Source organism: Carcharhinus amblyrhynchos, chromosome 24, assembly GCF_965287045.1.
Source record: "Carcharhinus amblyrhynchos chromosome 24, sCarAmb.v2.hapA, whole genome shotgun sequence".
NCBI classification, from domain to species: Eukaryota; Metazoa; Chordata; class Chondrichthyes; order Carcharhiniformes; family Carcharhinidae; genus Carcharhinus; species Carcharhinus amblyrhynchos.
In genome coordinates, this window is record NC_137347.1 from 8,631,488 (window position 1) to 8,656,997 (window position 25,510).

At 43.3% G+C, this 25,510-nt stretch overlaps 1 protein-coding gene across 1 annotated transcript in view; it reads left to right on the forward strand.

The window, feature by feature from the left end:
• The window catches only part of epha10 (EPH receptor A10), a 548,838-nt gene that overhangs the window by 438,771 nt on the left and 84,557 nt on the right, over positions 1-25,510 (forward strand). The window contains exon 6 of the mRNA XM_080211320.1: positions 6,954-7,078. Within this exon, the coding sequence (XP_080067446.1) occupies positions 6,954-7,078 (125 nt within the window). The remainder of the gene's footprint in view (positions 1-6,953; positions 7,079-25,510) is intronic.

A 25,510-nucleotide genomic window follows, 5' to 3' on the forward strand; every position in this document is an offset into this window, starting at 1 on the left:
TACTTGATAGAGTTAACTGATATTAACAGTCAACAGTTCCATGAGTGGTGTGCCACTTGTCTACTAGGATGTTAGAAGCCAGCCAGTTGGACCTTTGTCCATCTTAATTTTGCAGTTCTTGCATTTGAAACCACCTAGCAATTAGAGCGTAATGTGGATCATAAACGTTAGCAGTGCGAAGCGCTGCAAGTTTCAAATCTGCAAAACAAACTTACATCTTGCAAATACTTTTGATGGATTTCACTTCGATTTTGTTTCCTTAAAAACATTCATTATACCGAATGCCAATGTAGTTTGCACTCTATTAAGTTCAATGAGGTTTTCATTCAGGACATGGAGGAAATCAGGAGGTTTGTTACTCTGCAGAATTTCCAGCATCTGACTTGGTCTTGTGTCCACAGTCTGTGGACTAACAAAAACAGAAAATGCTGGAAAATCTCAGCAGGTCTGACAGTACCTGTGGGGAGAGAATAGAGGCAATGTTTTGACTCCAGAGTGTCACAATGGAGCCTCAAAACATTGACTCTATTCCCTCTCCACAGATGCTTTCAGACCTGCTGAGATTTTCCAGCATTTTCTGTGTTTGTTTCAGATTCCAGAATCCGTAGTATTTTGCTTTTATCGATGGATATGACTCGTCCAGTTCATTTTCTGGTCAGTGGTAACTCCCAGGATTCCGTGATGGTGATGCCACTGAATGTCAAGGTGAGATGCTTAGATTCTGTCTTGTTGGCGACGGTCATTGTCTGGCATTTGTGTCGCATGAATGTTACTTGCCACTTATCAGCCCAAACCTGAATGTTGGCCAAGTCTTGTTGCATCTGGATATGGACTGCTTCAGTATCTGAGGAAGCACGGATGGTGCTGAACATTGTACAGTGAACACCTCCACTCCTGACTCGAATGGAGAATGGTGGGGCATAGGACACCACCCTGTGATTATCCTGCTGTGATTTCCTAGGACTGAGATGATTGACCTCCAACAACCACCATCATCTTTCTTTATGACTCAAACCGTTGGACAATTTTCCTCCAATTTCTATTGACTCCAGTTTCGCTGGGACTCTTAGATGCCACAATGGGTTAAATGCTTCCTCAGTTTCAAGGGCAGTCATTCTTGTATCACTTCAATTCTTCTGCGCTGGAACAATAACCTAGCTTTGGGAGTGAGATTTCAGCCAGGACCTGATTCAGAGGCAAGAATCCTATTAATAAAGCTAAACTAATCAGTCCAACGCAGGACTGTGTTTCTTCTCAATATAAATACATTTAATGGGCAAGATTTCTCTGACCTGCCTTTCTGAAATTGATTTTTAAGTTTAGCTTTTTAAATTCAGGCACTGTGATTATAACTTAAATGAAATAACTTTCCTCATTCTGCATACTGATTTCTAGTTTAATTACTTGGACCATCCTTTACAGCATCAGATTTCTGAACTTGCTCAGACCTGAAAGATGGTCCTGGTTCATATTGCTATCAATATGAGTTTTATGTGTTATATTGCAGAGGAGAGTGGTCCAAAGCTACATTGTTAGATGTTTCATTTTAAGGGGTTTATTGCACATCTCAACTCAAATATGGATCTGCCTGCCCACCACACACACATACCTCCCTCCCTCTCTCTCCCTCACACGCGCATGCACACACACACACTTTTTTCTCCCCCCACACATAGACACACTCTCTCGCTCACACACAACACATGCACGTACAGACACATGCGCACCTCTCTCTCACACACACCTCCCTCTTTCGCACACACACGTCTTGCTCTCTCTCTCTCACTCTCACACACACACACACACACACACACACACACACACCTCTTGCTCTCTCTCTCACACACACACACACCTCTTGCTGTCTCTCACACACACACACCTCTTGCTCTCTCTCTCTCACACACACACACACCTCTTGGTGTCTCTCACACACACACCTCTTGCTCTCTCCCACACACACACACACCTCTTGCTCTCTCCCTCACACACACATACACACACACACCTCTTGCTCTCTCTCTCACACACACACACACACACACCTCTTGCTCTCTCTCACACACACACACATCTTGCTCTTAAATACACATTCTCTCTTGCAGGGAATCAAGAGTTATGGGAATAAGTGGAGTTGAAGATTACCACATTGGGTCAGTCATGATTTTAGATGGGCAGAGCAAACTCGATGGGCTGAAGAACCTGTTTCTATTCCTGCGTCTTGTGGTCTAACTTGGAAAGCAAAGCTTTCTCCTGTTGAAGTAAATCTTCATTATCCCACATTGTACCGACAGGATAACAATCTCAAATAGGGTAAATCGAATAGCTTAAAGAATCTGTGATAAAGTTTGATGAAGTCACTTTATTGTGATTTTATTACCTTAATAAGAAGAAATTAGCATTCATTTATCCGATTGTGACAGCAACGACCTACCCGGGCATCATTCGGTGGTGCTGAATTCCCACATCTCTGCTTAAAAATGATTTGATTATTACGGTCAGAGTAACAGCTTTTACGATGCATATTTATTTCAGTCTTACTACAAACGTAATTTGTGTTTATAGTAAAAATGTAACATCCATGATTCATAGTACTTCACTAAAATGCAGTTCCTTTTGCATAATATGATTCAAATTCATAAAAATAAGCCTGTCTGCCCCTCAAGGACCACTGGGTGAGTGCAGCATGTGGTTTACTTCTACACTACACAGATTAATTATTTTTTATGACTCCTACTTACCTCACAGCAGACGCATTCTTTACTTATGTTAGAGTGTTTCATAGCTGGTTGTCTTTTTTTTAGTGTAGTCAGTGTTGTTTGAAGGTGCACACACTGGGGCCAAGGGGAGGTGATGGCCTTGAGGTATCATCACTAGACCATTAATCCAGAAACTCAGCTAATATTCTGGGGACGAGGGTTCGAATCCTGCCACGGCAGATGGTGGATTCGAATTCAACAAAACTATTTGGAATTAAGAACCTACTGATTACTATGGAACCATTGTCGATTGTCAGAAAAACCCATCTGGTTCACTAATGCCCTTTAGGACAGGAAATCTGCCGTCCTTACCTCGTCTGGCTTACTTGTGACTCCAGACCCACAGCAATAAGATTGCCCTCCAAGGGCAACTAGGGATGGGCAATAAATGCTGGTCGTCCAGCTATGCTCATGTCCCACAAAGAAAATCTGCGTGCAACAGGTAACTAAGTGTGTGGATGAAGGTAGAGCTGTTGATGTCGTCTACATGGATTTTAGTAAGGCGTTTGATAAGGTTCCCCATGGCAGGCTCATGAGGAAGATAAGGAGGTGTGGGATAGAAGGAAATTTGGCCAATTGGATAAGTAACTGGCTGTATCATAGAAGACAGAGGGTGGTGGTGGAGAGAAAATTTTCAGACTGGAGGTCAGTTACCAGCGGTGTGCCAGAGGGGTCAGTGCTGGGTCCTCTGCTTTTTGTGATTTTTATCAATGACTTGAAAGAAGGGGCTGAAGGGTGGGTTAGTAAATTTACTGACGACACCAAGATTGGTGGAGTAGTGGATGTGGTGGGGGGCTCTTGCAGTCTGCAAAGAGACATTGATAGGATGCAGAGCTGGGCCGAAAAATGACAGATGGAGTCTAACCCTGATAAGTGTGAGGTGATTCATTTTGGTGGGACAAACTTGAATGTAGATTACAGGGTCAACGGCAGGGTCCTAAGGAATGTGGAGGAACAGAGATCTTGGGGTCTATATCCACAGGTCTCTGAAGGTTGCCGCTCAAGTGGATAGAGCCTTGAAGAAGGCTTATAGTGTGTTAGTGTTTATTAACAGGGGTTTTGAGTTTAAGAGCCGTGGGGTTATGCTGCAACTATACCGGACGTTGGTGAGGCCACGTTTGGAATATTGTGCTCAGTTCTGGTCACCTCACTGTAAGAAGGATGTGGAAGCATTGGAGAGAGTGCAGAGGAGATTTACCAGGATGCTGCCTGGTTTGGAGGGTAGGTCTTATGAAGAAAGGTTGAGGGAGCTGGGGCTTTTCTGTTTAGGGTGGAGGAGGTTGAGAGGCGACTTAATAGAGGTTTATAAGATGATGAGAGGGATTGATAGAGTGGACGTGCAGAGACTATTTCCTCAGGTGGATGTAACTGTTACTAGGGGGCATAACTATAAGGTTCATGGTGGGAGATATAGGAAGGATGTCCGAGGTAGATTCTTCACTTAGAGAGTGGTTGGGGTGTGGAACGCACTGCCTGCTGTGATAGTGGAGTCGGACACATTAGGAACTTTCAAGCGGTTATTGGATAGGCACATGGAGCACACCAGAATGATCGGGACGGGATGGCTTGATCTTGGGATTGGACACAGCTTGGCACAACATTGAGGGCCGAAGGGCCTGTACTGTGCTGTAGTATGTTTCTAAGATGCTTCCACAATCCACATTTCTGGTGACTTAAGGGATAATTGTTAGCTTGAATGGCTGGCAGGAACTAACATCTGGGCAATCTTCTTCCTAATTATCATTCAGTAACCCATGCAGGAAATGCATCTACATGGATGCCAGCTGAAGAAGTGTTGTCTCCATGGTCAGGTAGTCTACTGGCAGTCGATAGCGGAGCTCTGTATGGTAAACTGTGGCCTGTGCAACCTGGACAGAGTTCAGAGCAGAGAAGCAAAGTGTAAAAAAACTGCAATGTAAGAAATAGCGTTGTGAAGCAGCGGTTGATTGCCCCCCTCTGAGAACTAACATCTAACCACTCAAAGAGAAGTACCTTGCCCTATAATCTGTAAAAGTAAGTGTGAAGCGGCGTAATCTGCTCGTCAGCAACATTTAGTGATTAAATCAAAATAACTCCCTGACACACACACACACACACACACACACAAGTAACAATGTATTTACCTAACTAAGAGTGAACAAGTTAACTAAACTTAATAAACCAAATAAAACACAATTCTAATGGAATGCTGTTCCAGCAAATACAATTCCCACTCATTAACAAAAATTAGAATTTTAATCATGCTCTAAATTGCAACCAGGTTTTGTGTCTTCGAATATTCTGGGCCTCCTCTGTTGATTCTTCTTTGGTATCTAGATGAGGTTTTGAGCTGTGGTAGGTGATAGTTGCTCTCTCCCCTTGTCCCACTGCCCCTTTCCTTTTATACCAGTGATGACGTATCACTGCCCCCACTATAGGATTGGTCGTAAGTTGCCAAAAACCATTAGATTTAAATTTAATAGGTTGTTGGTCTCTCAGTGCCTGATTCAAACTGGCTAAATTTCAAAAGCCTGTTCTGATTCAAATTGATTGGCTATATTCAAAAGCCTGTAAGCTGGTTGCCTTGGTAATACTACTGCTTGGTTGTTTAAAAATATTTCTGTTTGGATACTCTGTGCTTGCACTTTTAACCCCCAAGCCCAAAAAACGCCTTTTAACAGAACCATGCAATGCTTCCTCTTCTTGAAGTTTTAGAAACACAAATCTACAATTGCTCTACCCAACTTCACAACAAAAGATCCAGATATACATGCTCCTATTCTGCCTCCCCAAGGATAGGGGTGGCGAAGTGATATTGCTGCACTGGTAATCTCAAGACCCAGGGTAAAGCTCTGGGGATCTGGGATGGATTTGCAGATTTGGGGTGACCAGCAACAAGTAACATTCACGCCACACAAGTGTTAGGCTACGGCTATATCCAACTAGAGAAAACCTATCGATTGACACTTGATATTCAAGGGCATTGCCATCACTGAATCCTTCACTATCAACATCCTAGGGGTTACCATTGACCAGAAACCCTACTGGATTAGCCATGTCAATACTGTGGTTACAAGAATATGTCAAAGGCTGTGGTGAGTAACTCATCTTCTGATTTTCCCTAAAGCCTGTCCACCATCTACAAGTCAGGAGTGTAACAGAATACTCTCCCCTTACCTGTATAAGTGCAGATCCAAAAGCACACAAAACGCTTGACGCTATCCAGGATGAAGCAGCCCTTCTGCAAACGTTCATTCTCTCCACCAATGTAACACAATAGCTGCAGCGTGCACCATCCACAAGATGCATTGTAGGAACTCACCAAGGCACTTTGGATAGCACTTTCTATACCATCTAGGACAAAGACAGCAAATACATGGGAGGACCACCATCGGTAAGTTCCCCACTTGGCTACCCGCCATCCTGACTTGCTGTACCTTCACTGTCACTGAGTCAAAATCCCCAACTCCCTTCCCAACGGCACTATGGGTGCACCTACACCACATGGACTACAGCGCTTCAAGATGGCAGTTCACCACCACCATCTCAAGGGCAATTAGGAATAGGCAATAAATGCTGGCCTAGCCAGTGAAGCCCACGTCCCTCGAATTAATGAGCCCACTTGTGACAATAATAAAGAAAACTTAAAAACTAAAGTCCTACCTGTTGGCTCAACAATGATCAACGTGTCTAGAAAGTTATATATGTAACCGCTTCCAAATGTGGCACACATTATTGCAATTTTGCACCACAGATTTTCAGTGTAAATTCTGCAGTATTGAATGGCAGGCTTTGCTTACTTAGTGCAGAGCAGACCTGTTCAAAGCATGAATGTTAATAGCACAACAATTGGCCTATAAATCCCCATCTCCTGAGATTACTGAGGGTCCAAAAAAACAACTGATTTGAATTTAAGACGAGTGGGAGGGGGAAGAGGGGTGGATGGGTTGTGTGTTACACTCATTAGTCACTTCATCATGAAAGAATTCAGTGTTGCCCAGTTAGCGTGGCACCTCACAGATATCACTGCGAGTTCAGTTTACCTGCTGGGACATCAAAAGCTTTCATCCTTTTAATGCATTTTCAGATGTGTCTGTAGCAATTCTGCTTGTAGATAATGTGACATATTTTAAAGAGTTATCTAACCTGCCAGTTTCTGTGTGCCTTCTTTCATTGATGACGCTAACCCTTTTAATTTTCTGCTTTCGTCTTCAGGGATATTACAGATGACCGATATCAGGACGGAACGCATTGATCAGAAGAGTATCACCTTGGCATGGCACGAGTTGGACTACTCCAGTGATAACGACACAGAGTACGAGATCAAATACTACGAAAAGGTGCTTTATGCCGTTCTGTGTAAGACCCGATATGTTTGAAAGGAAGGAACACAACAGTTTTAAAACCAGCTTCATTTCCACTAATTTAAAGTTTATTTATTAGTGTCACAAGTAGTCTTACATTAACACTGTAATGAAGTTACTGTGAAAATCCCCTAGTCGCCACACTCTGGCGCTTGTTCGGGTACACTGAGGGAGAATTTAACATGGCCAATCCACCTAACCAGCATGTCTTTCAGATTGTGGGAGGAAACCAGAGCACTCAGAAGGTGTAAAGAAAGATCAAATTACTGCGAGATAGATCCATTCAAAAGTCTGGCAGCAGGGAAGAAGTTGGTTGGTATGTGACTTCAGACTTTTGTACTTTCTTCCCCCCATGGAAGAAGGTGGAAGAGAGACTGTCCAGGGTGCATGGGGACCTTGATTATGCTGGCTGCACTTCCGAGGCAGTGGGAAGTGTAGACAGAGTCAATGGGTGGAAGGCTGGTTTGAGTGATGGATTGGCCTACATTCACAACCCTTTGTAGTTTCTCTGGAGATGGGAATTCCAAACACTTGTGTCCTTCTGAGAGAAAATCATTCTTCTCATCTCTGTCTTACACTCCGTTCCCTAGATATTGTCTATCATCCAAAGGGAAATTCCCTTTCAGCATCCACCCCATCATGTCAGAATCTACTATATTTCAAAAGGTTATCTCATTCATCTAGACTCCAATGGATATAGGCCCAGCCTGTCTCCCACTTCCTCATAAAATAACCCTCCATCAGTTGCATGAATCTTCTCTGAACTGCATGACAATGCACTTATATACACTCTGAAGTAATGAGACCGAAATTGTACACACTACTCTATATGTAGTCTCAGCAATGTTCTATACATTTGTAACAAAACATCTCTGCTAGTATATTCTATTCCCCGTTAAATAAATGTCAATATTCTATTTGCCTTCCAATCACTTTCTATACCTGCATATTAACTGTAAGTGGTTAATGTACCAGGATGTTCTGCAATCTCTCTCTATCCTGTAAAATAGAAAGTTCAAATTTTCCCACATTATGATCCATCTGCCAATTTTATGTCTACTTAATTGATCAATCTATATCCCTTTGAAGACTCCTTCTGTCATCTTTATAACTTAATTACTATCTTTACTCCAATCATCAAATTTAGCACCATGTCCCTTCACCCAAGCTGTTGATATGAATTGTAAATAGTTGAGGGTGTCACACTGATCCCCGTTACATCTTGCCAACTCAAAAATGGCCCATTGATGTGTATTTTGTATAACAACCCTTGATGTGGAATCTTGTCAACTGCCTTCTGGAAATCTAAGTATAGCACATCCACAAGTTCTCCTTTATCCACATTGCCCATTACTTCCTCAATGAACTCCAGTAACTTAATCAAACATGAGTTCCCTTGCACAAAACCATGCTGGCTCTTCCTGATTGCATTGAGATTTTCCAAGAGTTCTGCTATACCCTCCTTAATAAACAATTCCAGCAATTTCCCTTTGATAAGTTAACTGTAGTTTCCTGATTTCTGTCTTTCTTGAATAAAGGAATCATATTCACTATTTTCCAATCTGATGGAACCTTTCCAGAATCTAGGGAATGATGGTCGATTGCAACCAATGCATCAACTGTCTCAGCAACTTCCGTCGGGACCTGGGGACTTGTCAGCTTTGCAGCCCAATAATTTTCTCTCTACTGTCTCCTTGATGTTTGGAATTGTTTAAAGTTCCTCCCTCCCTTTTTCTCCCGATTCACGATTATTTCTGGGATGTTGAGAACTCCAAGGCCAATTTCCTCCTGACTGTATATCACTGTGCATGTCCCTTTGGTGCTACCAGATGGTGATTTGATTTATTATTGTCACATGAATATCTAAGGTATTATTTCTTGTGCGTTATACAGACAAAGCATACCTTTCATAGGGAAGGAAACGAGAGTGTGCAGAATGTAGTGTTACAATCATAGCTAGGGTGTAGAGAAAGATCAACTTAATGTAATGTAGGTCCATTCAAAAGTCTGATGGCAGCAGGAAAGTAGCTGTTTTTGAGTCAGTCAGTATGTGATCTCAGACTTTTGTATCTTTTACCTGACGGAAGAAGGTGGAAAAGAGTATGTCCGGGGTGCGTGGAGTCCTTAATTATGCTGGCTGCTTTTCCAAGGCAGCAGGAAGTGTAGACAGAGTCAATGGCTGGGAAGCTGTTTGAATGATGGTCTAGGCTTCATTCTTGCTCTGCCTTGGGCAGAGCAGGAGCCAAACCAAGCTGTGATACAACCAGAAAGAATGCTTTCTATGGTGCATCTGTAAAAGTTGGTGAGAGTTGTAGCTGACACACCAAATTTCCTTAATCTCCTGAGAATGTAGAGGCATTTGTGGGTTTTCTTATCCACAGTGTTGGTATAGAGAGACCAGGACAGGTTGTTGGTGATCTGGAAATCTAGAAACTTGAAGCTCTTGGCTATTTCTCCTACATTCCCATTGATGTAGACAGGGGCATGCCCTCCACTACGCTTCCTGAAGTTGATGACTATCTCCTTTGTTTTGTTGAAGGAGAGATTATCGGCGTTGCAGCAGTTCACCAAGTGATGGTGATGTCTGGGACTTTATCTGTAAGGTATGATTCTATGAGTATGTCTAAATCAGGCTGTTGATTGATTTGTCGGTGGGGTCACTCTTCAATTTTGGTACAAACCCTCAGATATTAGTAAGGAAGACTGAGTGGCTCGCTAGGCATTTCAAAATGCACCACCTTGCTTGGATCTGGAGCCACATGTAGGCCAAATCAAATAAGGGCAGAAGATTTTACAAACCTAAAGGACATTAATGAACCAGGTGTGTCAATTGTTGTAAAAACAATGACTTCCAGGTCACTATGACCAAGAATTAAGTCTTCATTCCAGCTTTTTTATTATTGAAGCAAGATTCCTCTAGTTGGAATTTGAATTCCGTGTCCCCTGGGGATAAGCCTGGACCCTGGGACTATGAATCCAGTGACCCTACCACCTTGCCATTGCCTCCTCTTTTGCCTGAGATTTGCTTAGTAACAAGGTAGCAAAATTGCATTCAACTCACAAGGTTGCAGTGTGGTTTCGGTGAGTTTAAATTCACTTTGTAGACAGGTTGTTGCTGCTGTTAGAGTAACTCAGTGCTGGCACTCCAGACTGAGAGTCAGGAACTTATTGTTTAAAGGCTCACCCTCAGGATTTGAGCAAAACTGACAACACTACTGTGGTCCTGCGGAAATTTTTCTTTTGAGATTCTGTCTGCTTCTCTGTGCAGACGTTAAAGTTCCCCAGGTGCAATTTTGAAGAAGAGGAAGGGAATTCTCTCCAGTTTCCTGGAAAACTCTTACTCACTAACAAACGTACTGACCACAGATTATATGGTGATTATCGCATTGTGTTCGCTGTATGGAAATTGGCTACCACCTTCCTGATATTACAATAGTTACTCCACCTCAAGGAGCACTTCATTGACCTTAAACGCTTTGGGATGCCCAGAGATGCTGGACGGGATTCTCCGGCCTTTCCCGCCAGCTCTGCTGTTGCTGCAGTGAACGGAGATTTGGCTGAGTGACAAATTCTCCGTCCTCACTGGTGGGGTGTTGGGGGTGGGTGGGTGGGTGATGGTGGCGAATGGCCAGAGAATTCCGGCCACTCTAAATCTTTGTAAATCCGCGGTTGGACCTCAGCTCGAGTCCTGGGGACAACCTGTGCACCTCCATCACAAAGATGCAGATGTGAAGGTCTAAGAGGAGGTCTACCAAAGTATTACCAGGGAGAAAGAGTATAGTTACAAGGAAAGTTTGGAAAAACTATGACTGTCCTCCTTTGAACAGCAATGGTGAAGAGATGACCTGAGAAATTTTAACAGTGGTGACAGGTTTTTGTGGCCAAGTGGTTCACATGAGGACGTGATGACAAAGGAGGTTAGGTGGCTGGAGTGTGGGAGTTTCACCTGGGAGCACACATGTTGAAGTGGTTGCTAAGTTAGTGAATAAACTATCCTTTGTTTCAAGTCCTGGCTGTCAGTGATTCGAGAACCCACAACATGTAGAGTTTTGATTGAATCGATGGGGTAAAGCTATTTCCCTCTGATGAGCAAGTCAACAAATATTTAAGACAACACATTGGAATAAGAGGGGAGACGAGGAGAAATGTTTTTCTGCTCTGCGTTGTTGGCATCTGGATCAATCTAGTTGAAAAGATAATCATAGAACCCCTACAGTGCAGAAGGAGGCCATTCAATCCGTCGAGCCAGCACCGACAACAATCCCAGCCAGGCCCACTGCTATAACCCTACACGTTTACTCTGCTAATCCCGCTGACACGAAGGGTCAATTTAGCACGGCCAATCAACCTAACCTGCACATCTTTGGATTGTGGAAGGAAACTGAAGGAAACCCACGCAGACACAGGGAGAACGTGCAAACTCCACACAGACAGTAATAGAAGCTAATTCCACAAACAATATGAAAAGCGAGTTGGACAGGCAGTTGTGAGCAAGGAACTTCCAGGGTTGTAGATAATAAAAAAAAGAGTGAGGGCCATGGGAGTGCTCATTTAAAGAGGCCATATGGGCACATTGGGTTGAATGGTCTTCTGTAAGTTTCTTTGATTCTATATAAGTACAGCCTGTCTTTTTCTTTATGCCTCCAGTGTTAGGGCTGTGCTTTGTTTGTGTAAGAATAAATGTCTCTTTGAGTAGCGGGCCGTTGTTAAAATCATGCTGTGTTGTTCTGTAGTCACTTTTGGGTGATTTCTACGCAAACCTTTTGCTGCTTCCTTTCATCAGTTGGCTTTTCATTCTTAACTAGCAGGGCACATAGTGTAACATTCTCTGACTTTATACTGCTACTTTGTGAGGGCTTGAAGACTTTGATGCAATTATAGCTCTTAAGGACTTTTATGTTATTGATCTAAGCTTGCGGTCAACTTTAAAAGACCCTCTTGAGCTTCGAACCTCTCTTAAACATTCATGGTGCATTTCCTCGTACTTTCATCATTTTAAAGATCCACACAGAGAGTCCCACCTTGGGTGGCCTAACTAATCAGGAGGTATTTTTATTGCAAAGACCCCACCGAGGTGTCAGAAGTGCCATGGGCAATTGTAACTGTCAGCCTATAGTTTTAAGTTTTATTTTAAAGTTATTTAGTAGCGTCACAAGTGGGCTTATGTTAAACACTGAAATGAAGTTAGTGTGAAAATCTCCTAGTCGCCACGCTCTGGTGCCTGTTCGGGTACAGTGAGGGAGTATTTAGCATGGCGTCTAACCAGTACGTCTTTCAGACTGATCGGAACTTTAGTCAGGGGGCATGCTGCATGTAAAGGTTTAGTGCACAGTGCCCTTAATTATAAAACAGGCTGGTCCCTGGTCTTATCCAAGGACCAAGCTCACTTGACCTAGTGAAGAACACTCCTTCCTTGATCCACTTCACCTCTTCATGTAGGGAAAAATCTATTTTCATCTGAATGCTACATTACCTGGAGAAGGAATTAATTTTTTTTTAGCTGAACAACTGGAAATTAATCCCTTTGTTGCACTTCAGTTATTACACTGATAATTATGTGTATTCCTCCTGTTTACTTTACAGATGGCTGTTGTGTTTCTTTCAGCTACGGGATATTAACCAGCAGTGCAGTTTGAAAATCCCACTCTATCTATCACCATGCAGGTGCAAAGTTCCCATTCTGTCTTGCCCCATTGTGTGTGAATGCACTTCGATTTTACTCGGTGGGTTTGTCATGCAAAGACCCTTTATGACAGCAGTGTGCTCAGGTTTTCAGCGACTAAACGCCAGCCAGAATTGGTGTCGCATTGAGCATTGAAGGGCCACAATGTAACATGAGTCATTTGTGTTGATCTGCAGTTAATTTGTCTCAGATTGCATACAAACAGTTTGATAGATACGTGCTTTGCCTATCTATGTGGCGCTGACTGATGGAGAGTTGTATCTTAGATGGTTTCGTTCGAGTTCTGCCAACTACCTTTTTTCTTCTTGGACTGAAAAACTTGTTTTAACACACCTTTTGTGTCACCTGCTGTTGAATCCTTTGACATACACCTGTGGGGAACCAGCATAGACCAGAGTGTGTTCTTCACTTTCTGCAGCAGTCATTGTTCTTAGCAACCTTACAGTGCAGAAGGAGGCCATTCTGCCCTTTGAGTCTGCACCAACGACAATCCAACCCAGGCTCTATTCCCCTTAACCCTGCTAATCCCCCTGACATTAAGGGGCAATTTAGCATGGCCAATCCACCTAACCTGCAGACCTTGGTATTGCAACATCAGTTAGTCTTTATTTGATCCATTCTCTTATAGAAATGAGAAGATTAGAATAACCTAGGGTAAAAACATGTTCCTTAAAGCTCCTTAAACCTCAAAATATGTGAGTTCTGTATCTCCAGCAAAGTGCAGCATGGGGATTTGTGGAAAGATAAAATTGGCCCTGAGCTTGGAAAATAAATCCTGGCATCCCTGCCGCAATATTCCCTCACAAATGTTCCAGAGAATAAATAGCCTCCGACTGTTGTTGCAGTAAGGAGATAGAAGTGGCCTAGGAAGAAAACTTTCTGACCCACACCCGGCATTCGTGGAGCCATACTTCATGTTTAGTTCAGTTTAGTTTATTATTGGTGTCACAGGTGGACCTACATTAACACTGTAATGAAGTTACTGTGAAAATCCCCTAGTTGCCACACTCTGGTTGGGTACATTGAGGGAGAATTTAGCATGGCCAATGCACCTAACCAGCACATCTTTCGGGAGGAAAGCGGAGCAGCTGGAGGAAACCCACACAGACACGGGGAGAATGTACAGACTCCACACAGTAACCCAACTCGAGAATCGAACCCGGCTCTCTGGCGCTGTGAGGCAGCAGTGCTAACTACTGTGCCACCGTGCCGCCCAGGGTCCCCAGCGGGACAGAAAATGTCTCTGCTTCTTCTCCTTCCACAAGGCAATATTTAAAATAAGTAAAATCCAGAAACAAGATGGATATTGTTAGAGACCAGATCAGAAGCTCCAAGATATACTGTGTACTCTGCCTGGACCCCAGGGTGAGCATAAGGTGTTTCACTCCAGATATGATGCAATTGACCCACTAGGAAGCTTTTATCAAAGCAAATTTACTTAACGACATAGCTGGAATGTAACAAAAAGGAATAGCATAACTTTTACCAATTTAAATACTTAAACATGACAAAGTATAATTCTTAATAGCGATCAATCTCTCTTGTTTCAATTTAGCAGCATCCCCACAGATACAAACCCCTTCCTCAGAACCAATTAGCACCAAAAGCACAGATGCTCATATGGATGCTAGATTTCCAGCCTTTTAACGCCTCTGGACTGAGATCCAGAAAAATATATATCTTCTGACACTCATGTAGCAGACTCTCGGAGAAAGATCCGCTGCCGAACAGCAGAATCCCCTAGTTGCCACACTCCTATACCTTTCTGGGTACACTGAGGGAGAATGCACCAACAATAGACAAACTACCAATCCCAATCCCATCCAGACCCTATCCCCATAACCCCATGTATTTACCCTGTTAGTCCCCTGATTCCACAGGGCAATTTAGCATGGCCAATCAACTTATCCCAACATCTTTGGACTGTGGGAGGAAAGCTGAGGACCCAGCAGAACCCCACGCAGACAGAGGTGGAATGTAAAAACTCCACACAGACACTGACTTGTGTCTGCATACCATTCAGTCTACTAGAATTTAATCTATTAGTGGCAGTTTCCAGTATTGAAACAGATCTTTGTGTGTGTCACAATAGTGAGTAACGGTTGAGAACTTGCAGCTGCATTCATTTGTAAGTACAATAATGATAATACTGAAATTATGACTGCTAGATAGCCCAGCAAATAAGTCTTCAGTCAGTGGCAGTGGATATTGCTTAGCAGAGAATTTGAGTTAATCATCGTCTTGAACTCTCCAGGTACCTAAATCTCCACATATCTTTGAGCCATCAGGTTTTAGCACAGGCTCTATTGGTGTAGCCCAATCATGTAGTAAGTAACTGGTGCAGAGACTCCTATGAGGACCAGCCTTTCTAGTTCTTTGACTTCTGGCTTGAATAGAATAGACGGGAGGAAGATGTTTCCACTGGGATCCGAGGGCACAGTCTCAGAGTAAAGAGATGTTAAAACCGAGATAAGGAGGAATTTCTTCAGTCAGAGAGTGGTGAATCTATAGAATTCATTGCCACAGGAGACTGTGTAGAGACAGGTCATTGAGTGTATTTAAGGCAGAGATAGATAGATTCTTGATTGTTAAGGGAATCAAAAATTATGGGGGGGAAAACGGAAGAATGGGTTTGAGAAACTTATCACTGGTAGCAGTCAGTAAAACATGGCAACAATTGGTAGGTATTACTTAACCAAAGCAGTGTAGGTTATGAGCAAACTGTACCGCATTTTGATCCGGCCACACCTTAGCCAAAGTTTTCTGTCCTTATTCATGGCTGAGATTCTCCCTGTGTCTGCGTGGGTTTCCTCTGTGAGTTGCCTCTGCATGCTTTGACTTTTCCCCACAGTTCAAAAGACGTGCTGGTTAGGTGGATTGGCCATGCTAAATGCTCCCTCAGTGTACCCAAACAGGCACAACTAGGAGATCTTCACAGTAACTTCCATTGCAGCGTTAATGTGAGCCTACTTGTGGCATCAATTAATAAACTTAAACTTAAAGTATCCAATTGATTCTAATATAAACTCAGAGCATTTAACTCCATTGGTCTATCTAGATGTCAGTCTACATGTTGACAACGTTTTCCTGGGAAGAGGAGCTTCCTGATATCTGTCCTAAATTTGCTTTTAACCGATTCACACTTGTAATTCCTTAGCTTGCCTTCACAGTTTCAATTGAAGCAAATTCCTTGATGAAAAATTCCTTTTTGATATGAATTACAATGTGGTGTATCCTCTCAAGGTTAAAACACCCAAGCTCCTCCGACCTGAACTCCGAATGCAAGCCATGAGCACTGAGCTCATCCTTGTATTTCATTGCACTCTCTCCAATGTTTGTTACTCTCAATGCCCAGAAGTAGACTCAGTATTCAAGGGACGGGATTCTCCGGTCTCATCCCATTGTGAACAAGGACGGAAACTTAGCGTTCCTGCCAAAAGTCCATTCACTGTCAAGGGCACTGGGAAATCTCAGCCGCGAATGAGGACGGAAAACTTTGGCTAAGGTGTGGCCAGATCAAAATGCGATACAGTTTGCTCATAACCTACATTGCTTTGGTTAAATAGCACCTACTGATTGTTGCCATGCTTTACTGACTGCTTCCAGTGATCTCTCTGCCTCTGTCCACTTCAGCCTCAAGCTTAGAAACACCTTTCGCATAAACCCATCTGAATCAGTGCAACTGTTAAACCAATGTAATGCCCCCAGTACTGGTTGGAGAGAGGCAGTGGCATTGGAATATCACTGCTATAACCTGCTGCTTAGAAATACAAATGGATGAAATAGGAGCGGAAGAAGGCCTTTTGGCCCGTCGAGCTCTCTGTCATTCAATTAGATCATGGCTGATCTGTTGCTCTTCCTGCTTCAACATCCCCATCGACCCCCGGTGACCTTAAATTCCTATTAGACAAGAGAATCAATCTACCTCCTGCCTTAACAATATTCAATGACTCGGATTCCATCACTTTCTGAATCAGAGTTCCAAAGTCACACAGCCCTCAGAGAAACAGTTCTCCCCATCTCAGTCCAAAGTGGGCGGCCTCTGATTTTAAAATGGTACACTCCCCGTCCTCATTCTGGACTCTTTCCATGGTGAGAGGGATAATAATCATATAAACTGCTATGAGAAAAGAAAAGGCCTTTATAAAATCTTCGCAGATAAGCACCAAGGCCTTTAGTCTGAGAGAATTCATTAAAGCAGATAGCTAGAACTGGGAGAAGGTAGTGATATCCACAGAGAGCGACACAGACTGGGACTCACTGATAACTTGGAGCAATGAAGAATTAGGTCAGCTAACATGATTATGTCTTCACACTGAATGGATATTATAATTGAGCAAGCATGAGGTGGTTTTGTTTGGTTTTAATATCTGTATCTTATGAATGATGTAAGCTTAATCAATAATTGTGAATGGATAAGAGTTAATAACTCCTGTACTTTGATTGGAATATGTTAATGGCGGGCTGCATGATGGCACAGTGGTTAACACTGCTGCCTCACACTCCAGAGACCTACCTGGGTTTGATTCCTGGCTTGGGTCACTGTGTAAAATTTGTACATTCTCCCTGTATCTGCATATATTTACTCCTCACAGTCCAAAGACGTGCATGTTAGGTGCATTGGCCATGTCAAATTGCCCCTTAGTGTTCCAGGATGCATCAGCTAGTAGGATTAGCAGGGTAAAAATTTGGGATTACTGGGATAGGGCCTGGGTGGGATTGTCGTCAATGTAGACACGAAGGGCTGAATGGCCTCTTTCTGCACGGTAGAGGTTCTATGAAACTATAATTGCTTGTGTATCCCTGAATTCTGGGCTCTGGCTAGTTACCAGCACTGACCTGTGACCTTCCAGTGATCTTCCTATAGCTTGAATTAAAACAGCGTGACTCGGTCTGGTTACTTGCAGAGTAAGGCTGTGATCAATTAGAAGGCTAACATCAAAGCCCACAACACACGGTATGTTCTGAGTGAGGACACACCAATTTAAGTAAACTCATAGAATCCCTACAGTGGAGATGGAGGCCATTCAGCCCATCGAGTCATGTCGCCCGCATCAGCATATTCCAATCAAGGTACAGGAGTTATTATCTCTTATCCATTCACAGACCATAATCCCACCCAGACCCTATTCCTGTAACCCTATATATTTACCCTGCTAATCCCTGATACTAGGAAAAATTTAGCATGGCCAATCCACCTAATCTGCACATCTTTGGACTGTGGGTGGAACCCGGAACACCTGGAAGAAACCCACACAGACACGGGGGCAATGTGTAAACCCCACACAGCCAGTGACCCACGGCTGGAATTGAACCCAGGTCCCTGGCACTGTGAGGCAGCAGAGCTAACCACTGTACCACCCATGCCAACTCACAGCCGTTTAGTAGTGTTCAGTGCTGTAATCAAAAATATATCCCAACAGTGTAGATCAGTCGCTTCCTTAAGGAACATCTCAGCCTTGTGTTGTACTGCAGTGATTTGGACTGGTGCCAGCGATGGCTGTCATTTGTGTAGGCTGTGGACTTTCCATGATGGGTGACTGTGCACTCCCTTCCTGATGCCAGATTTCTGTGAATCCCATTGTAGATTCTGTGCTGAATTGCTAGAATAAAAAGAACATAACATTCTGAAATATACCCAGTACTCAGTGTTGAGACTGCAGCCCTATGCTCTCCCAGACACTTGCTTTAAGTGAGGCATTAATTAGCTGTTTGTATTAGCTGTCTGCCTTTCAAGTGAGAAAGTGCACGTAAATGACCCCATGGCGCTATTCAAAGATGAAAGGGAAGTTATCCCCTGTGTCTTGGCCAATGTTTATTCTTCCACCAACCCTACTGAAACAGATTAACTTGTCATTGCCACTTGTAGGCTGTACAATGCCCAGATTTGGATACAATGCTACAGCAGTGACAATGCTGAAGTAGTCATAGAATCCTACAGTGCAGAAAGAGGCCCTTCGGCCCATCGAGTCTGCAACGACCACAATCCCACCCACGCCCTACCCCCATATATCTACATAATTACCCACTAATCCCTCTAACCTAAGCATCCTAGTACACTAAGGGACAATTTAGCATGGCCAATCAACCTAACCCGCACATCTTTGGACTGTGGCAGGAAACCGGAGCACCCGGAGGAAACCCATGCAGACACGAGGAGAACGTGCAAACTCCACACAGACAGTGACCCGAGCCGGGAATCGAACCCAGGTCCCTGGAGCTGTGAAGCAGCTGTGCTTTCATGTTTTGCACTTTTCATAGTCATCCTATGAAAGGTGCAAAATAAATACAAGGACTTTCACCTTTTTCAGTGATATCTCCTCCACTGTGAACAGCTTTCACAGCAACTCGAGATGTCTATGTGACAGTAAAATTATAGAATCCCTACAGTGCATAAGTGACAGTGACTCAAGCCAGGAATCGAACCCAGGTCAACTTTATAATGAAATAGCTTGGAGATGCAGCTTTCCTGTCCTGTAACACTCATGAATGGCTTGTCCGTTCTCTACATCGCATCACCTTATGTTCCAGCCATGGCTTTCTCTTATTGCCAGTTTCTGCTCATCAGGCTCCATAGTTCCACCCGTGTAAATCTTAACTCTGCTTCCCAAGATCTTGCTCACCCACCTTCGAGGGACACTGAGCAGGAACAGGAATCCTGATTATTTTTCCCCCTTTTCCTTGAGGGGGAACTACTGCCAGCTGATGAACCCCTGCTATTCCCCCTCCCTCCCTCCCTCCAATCAAGCAACTAGCCATGCAAGAGATGGAAGCAGAAGTCTCTGTGGTATGTATAGCTGGTCATTACATTCCTGGCAGGCAGCAGGGTGGCACAGTGGTTAGCACTGCTGTCTCACAATGCCAGAGACCCAGGTTCGATTCCCGGCTTGGTGACTGTCTGTGCAGAGACTAAATATTTTCCCCATGTCTGCTCCAGTTTCCTCCCACAGTCCAAAGATGTGCAAGTTAGTGGATTGGCCATGCTAAAGTTGCCCCTTAGTGACCCAAGGTGTATAGGTTAGATGGATTAACCATGGTACGTGCAAGGTTATGGGGAAAGGCCGGGGGGTGGGCCTGGGTAGTTCGTCTTTCGGAGAGTCAGTGCAGACTTGATGAGCTGAACGGCCCCCTTCTGCATTGTAGAGATTCTTTGGATTTTCAGGAACGGGGTTGTTTTTAAAAACAATAACATATGGATCATAAGCAATCCTTTTCTTCAAAATTCCAACAAGGCCAGTTTACTGTAGAGTGGATCAGCAGAGTTTGATTTGTCATTATTGAGTAAATCTCATTAAGGTGGTAAATAAATGGACAGCTTTGAATGCTGCCTGAATCACGTGATTTGCAACTAGAAGAGATCACCAGAGAATTGACTTTGAATTGCAGTCATTGTTGTACCAGATAAATGTTGGTAACCAAGTTGTACACAGGTTCTCAAAAATAATAATTCAATAATAACCAGATTATCCATTATTCTGTGATATTGGTCGAAGGATAACTATTGGCTTTAGTAACTCCTCTGCTGTTCTTGGAAACTATGCTAATCATGATTTTACGTCTGCCAGACAGGACCTTGGTTTAACATCTCATTAGAAAGATGGTGTTTTAAGACAGCACAGCACTCCCTCAGTATGACACAGGAGTAGCAACCTAATTTTCAATAGACTTGTATTTGATATACGCTTACTCCTTTTACAATTTGCAGATCTAAAGAGAGAATATGGTAATGTATCATTATTTATTAAATTAGCAAGCTGCCCAATTGACTTTTTACACTGTGAATAGATAGAAAAGTGACGCCCCTTTGGCAGGGTTCAACAATACTCTGAGGAACATGAGTTACAATGTGAAGCCAACTCTCAGGGTGGCACAATGGCACAGTGGTTAGCACTTCTATCTCACAGTGCCAGGAACCTGGGTTCGGTTCCCAGCTTAGGTCACTGTCTGTGTGAAGTCTGCACGTTTTCCCCATGCCTGCATGGGTTTCCTCTGGGTGCTCCCCTAAGATGCGCTGGTTATGTCCATTGGACATAAGATTGGAGGAAAGGCAAATTGTGCGGAGGGTGTGGAGAGTCTACAGAAGGATCTAGACAGGCTGCGCGAATGGGCCAGGAAATGGCAAATGGAATTTAATGTTGGCAAGTGCGAGGTGGTCCACTTTGGTAGGAATAATGGTAGGAAGGATTATCACTTACGTGGCGAAAAACTGCAGCAGGCGACGGTGCAGAGGGACCTCGGGGTCCTTGTGCATGAGTCACAAAAACCCAGCCTGCAGGTGCAGCAGGTGGTCAGGAAGGTGAATGGGATGCTGGCCTTCATAGCGAGGGGGATTGAATATAAAAGTAGGGAGGTCTTGCTGCGGCTGTATAGGGCATTGGTGAGGCCGCACCTGGAGTACTGTGTGCAGTTTTGGGCGCCGTACTTACGCAAGGATATTTTGGCCTTGGAGGGAGTGCAGAGGAGGTTTGCTAGGCTGATGCCGGAGTTGAACGGGTTGAGCTATGAGTAGAGGCTGAATAAACTAGGCTTGTACTCGTTAGAGTTTAGAAGAATGAGGGGAGATCTCATTGAGATGTATATGATGATGAATGGGATGGATAGGATCGAGGCGGAGAGACTCTTCCCGCTCAGAAAGGATAATAGGACTAGGGGGCACAGCCTCAAGATAAAGGGGGTGCGGTTTAGAACGGAGTTGAGGAGGAACTTCTTCACTCAAAGGGTGGTGAATCTCTGGAATTCTCTGCCCGTTGAAGTGGTGGAGGCTACCTCGCTAAATATTTTTAAGACGCGGATTGATGGGTTTTTGATAAGAGAGGGGATTAAGGGTTATGGGGAGAGGGCGGGAATGTGGAACTGAGCCACGACAGATCAGCCGTGATCTTATTGAATGGCAGGGCAGGCTCGAAGGGCTAGATGGCCTACTCCTGCTCCTATTTCTTATGTTCTTATGGATGTGATAAATTCTCCCTCAGTGTAACCGAACAGGTGAAGGAGTGTGGCGACTAGGGGATTTTCATAGTAACTTCATTACAGTGTTAATGTAAGCCCTCTTGTGACACTGATAAATAAACTTTAACTTGAAGTGATTCAGCAGCTGTGTTAATTAGATAGTGATTTACCTATTGTATACGTGTGGCAGAACTGTACATTAGATCTTTCAAAATGATTTGGAAGTGCAGAGATCACCAATACAATGAGGGAACAACTGTTTTATGCACAGGTTTAGGTGAATAAACCTACCTGAGGGCAAATATGCAAACTTCAGAATCTCAGTGTAGTCTATAACCAAATCTTGTTGAGCAGCTTTAATAGGGCAGTTCAAAGATGTTGTTTGTTTGTCTACATCCTCAAAAGGCCTCTTCACCTCTTGCTGGGAAATAATTCAGCAATCCCTGCCAATCCCTTATCTAAGTGAGCGTGTGGACTGCCTAGTCAGACATGGGAGGGTATCACAGCTGAATCTAACACTCCTTTGACATCTTGACAGGTTGCAGTGGTGTTAAGCCTTGTCTCAGTGGTAGCATGCTTGGGCCTCTGAATCAGAAGATTGGAAAGCTCAAGTCTCACTCTGGAGCCTTGAGAAGGAGTCTTGCACTGATGGAAGGGATGGACAGAATGCAGGGGACCCTTGTGTCTTGGGTGCAAATCTTGTTATGGCCATTAAATCTCGTCAGAGGAGATTTGCGCCAGCGAGATCTCAGTTTGAGATCTATCCCACTGCTTGTCAGTGATGTGATTAAGGTTTACAGCCAGAAAAGGCACAAAAAGGTGAGTAAGAAACAAAGGTTGAACTGACTTACCGTTAAATAAAGTGGGTAGACTTCCAAGCTGCAGAGACCGCACACGTGCCAAAGGAAAACGGGTTGTGGGAATGGAGACTCACAGGACAGAAAAGAAAACTCTGTGAAGTGTTAAAGAAACTACCCTTCTGGGAAAAGGAAACAAAAAATTCCAAACAAAAGAACAATGTTGCATTGTTGGTTGGGGTGACCTCTTGCATAGTAAGAGGAAGAAGGAGAAACTGAAGAAAGTATAAAACCTGGGAGCCAGTAACCAAAAATGGTGGGAAAAGGTGACGCAATGGATGAATTTGATGAAGATTGACTGACTTGAAACTCTCATGAAGAAAGATTCTAATATTATCTTCAAGTAAGTGGAATACCAGATGACATAAAGGTTGTAATATTTCTCATTTTGGTAGGATGTAAGATTTTAAGTTACTACGAAGTCCAGTCCAGCCAGCAAAGCTAAATGTTAAAACCTACAATGAACTCTTGCCAAAGCTCGTGCTTGTTGATCCATTAGGCAAGTGGAAGCAATTGGACAAACAGCAGAGTTGCCTCTTCACGTTATCCGTGGGGACTTTATGAAGGCTAGCTAAATTGTGAAATTAGTGCAACGCTTGATAATACTGTTTGCAGTAGGTTGGTATGTAGATCAGAGAAAGCTGCTCACTAAATGAAACCTGACTCTTAAATCAGCAGTAGAAGTTGCAGTGTCAATGGAGCTGGCTGCGAAAGAGGCTTCGCATAGAGGAGGTAACGCAAAGTTTCACAAAATGGAGACCACTAAAAATAAATCTGCAAAACTACAGCATGTCACTGATGTGCACATGTTGGACACTCAGCAGGAAAATAGGGAAAAGAAGTGAAAAAACTGTGGCAAAAAGGCCAAAGCATTTTCGTTCACTAATATCCTTTAGGGAAGGAAATCTTCCGTCTTTACCTGGCTTACATGTAACTCTAGAGCCGTGGCAATGTGGTTAACTTTCAACTGCCCTCAGGCAACTTGGGGGCGGGAATAAATGCTGCTTAGCTAATGCCGCCCTTGTCCCTCAAAGAACATGGCAAACTTTCCTTATACCAAAAACATGCAAGAGAAAGAACACATCACAGTCGGCAAGAAGGAACAATAAAATGGCAGGCGAAGGTGAAGACATCTTTGAATACAGTGTGCCAAGACAAGTTCAGGAGTTGATTCTTGGCATCTTGTCAAGACATGATGATCCACGTTTTTGAGCATTCCCAAAACTTGATGGCTAAAATGGAATTGGATACTGGGGCTGCAATATCATTGATATCTGAGATTATCTACAATTAAAAGTTAAAGCATTTGTCGTTGAGACATCCTATGGCTGTACACAGAAGAGGCTGTATCACTAAAACTGGGAGTAAGTGGACAAACAGTGGAGTTGCCTCTGCACATCATCTGTGGGAACCTGCCTGCTTTATTCAGTACAGCATGGTTGGGAAAAATTAAACTCAATTGGGGAGCTCTAAATCAAATGGTCGATAGAAAGACAAACTTCTAGAAAAGTGCAAAAATAATTCTAATCTCACGATGTGGCTGGGTGTTAAATTTTACTTTATAATGCTAAGAACATAAGAAACAGAAGGAGGAGTAGACCAGATGGCCTGCTGAGCATGCTGTATTGTTCAAGATAATCGTAGCTGATCTTCGGCTTCAATTCCACTTTCCCGTCCCATATCCCATAATTCTCTGTGATTCCCCTGTGAAGCATTTTGGAATATTTTATGTTAAAGGCGCTTTTTGATACAAGCTGTGACTTTTTCTTACTGCACCAAGGATTTGCAATTCCTAGCTTTCTCAAAAAGAAGATGGCTAAGCTGCCATTCACAAGGTCACATGATAATTTAGCACCAGAAAGCATCGGTTAAATGTTGGTCCATCTTAGCTCATCTACCAAGAGTAACTTGAAAGATCCCATTGCAGGATGGTGGCACAATGGTTAGCACTGCTGCCTCACGGTGCCAGGGATCCAGGTTCGATTCCCCACTTTAGTATGGCCAATCAACATAAACCACACATCTTTGGACTGTGGGAGGAAACCAGAGCACCCAGAGGAAATCCATGCAGACACGGGGAGAATGTGCAAACTCCAGAATCCAGTCACCCAAGGCTGGAATCGAACACAGGTTCCTGACGCTCTGAGGCAGCAGTGCTAACTATTGTGTTACCCTGTCGCCTCCCACAGTCTGAAAGATGTGCTGGCCAGGTGCAGTGGCCATGCTAAATTCTCCCTCAGTGTACCGAACAAGTGCCGGAGTGTGGCAACTAGGGAATTTTCGCAGCAATTTCATTGCGCTGTTAATATAAGCCTACATGTGACACTAATAAATAAACTTTTAAACTTTAAACTTGAGAGAAAGCCTAGCTTGGTGGGCTAGGGAAAAGGAGGGAAGTGGTTAATATGGGAATCACATTAATACAATCAAACCCAGAAAATGGTTAGAAGGAAATCATCGTTGATCATATTTTAGCCCATTTAAAATGTATCAAAATGAATACTAACGTGTGAAAAATGTATGAATACTCTGGATATTTTGTGAAGAATTATCAGTCACTGCATTTGAAATTCCAGTGATGACAAATCATTCCAGTTCAGAGGGGTCTGTGGTTGTTTAACAAGAGGAGATTGATAGCTTTTCTCTATGTCAGCTCCATGAGTTTTCTACTCCTTTTCAAAGGGAATGTTAAAATAACAATTGTATGGCTGCGGTGTAGTTTCAACATCTATCTGTTAGCTTTTAATTTCTTTCTTTCATTCTCTCGTGCTGACAAAATAATACCATAATACAAGTGAACGCTGATGATTAGATGGTGACCTCTGGGCTGCAAAGCAGTTCAATTAACATCAGAGGCTGAAAATGACATGATCGCTGAAGCACTATTGATTAATGTTGAATTCCTTCATTGAATTTACA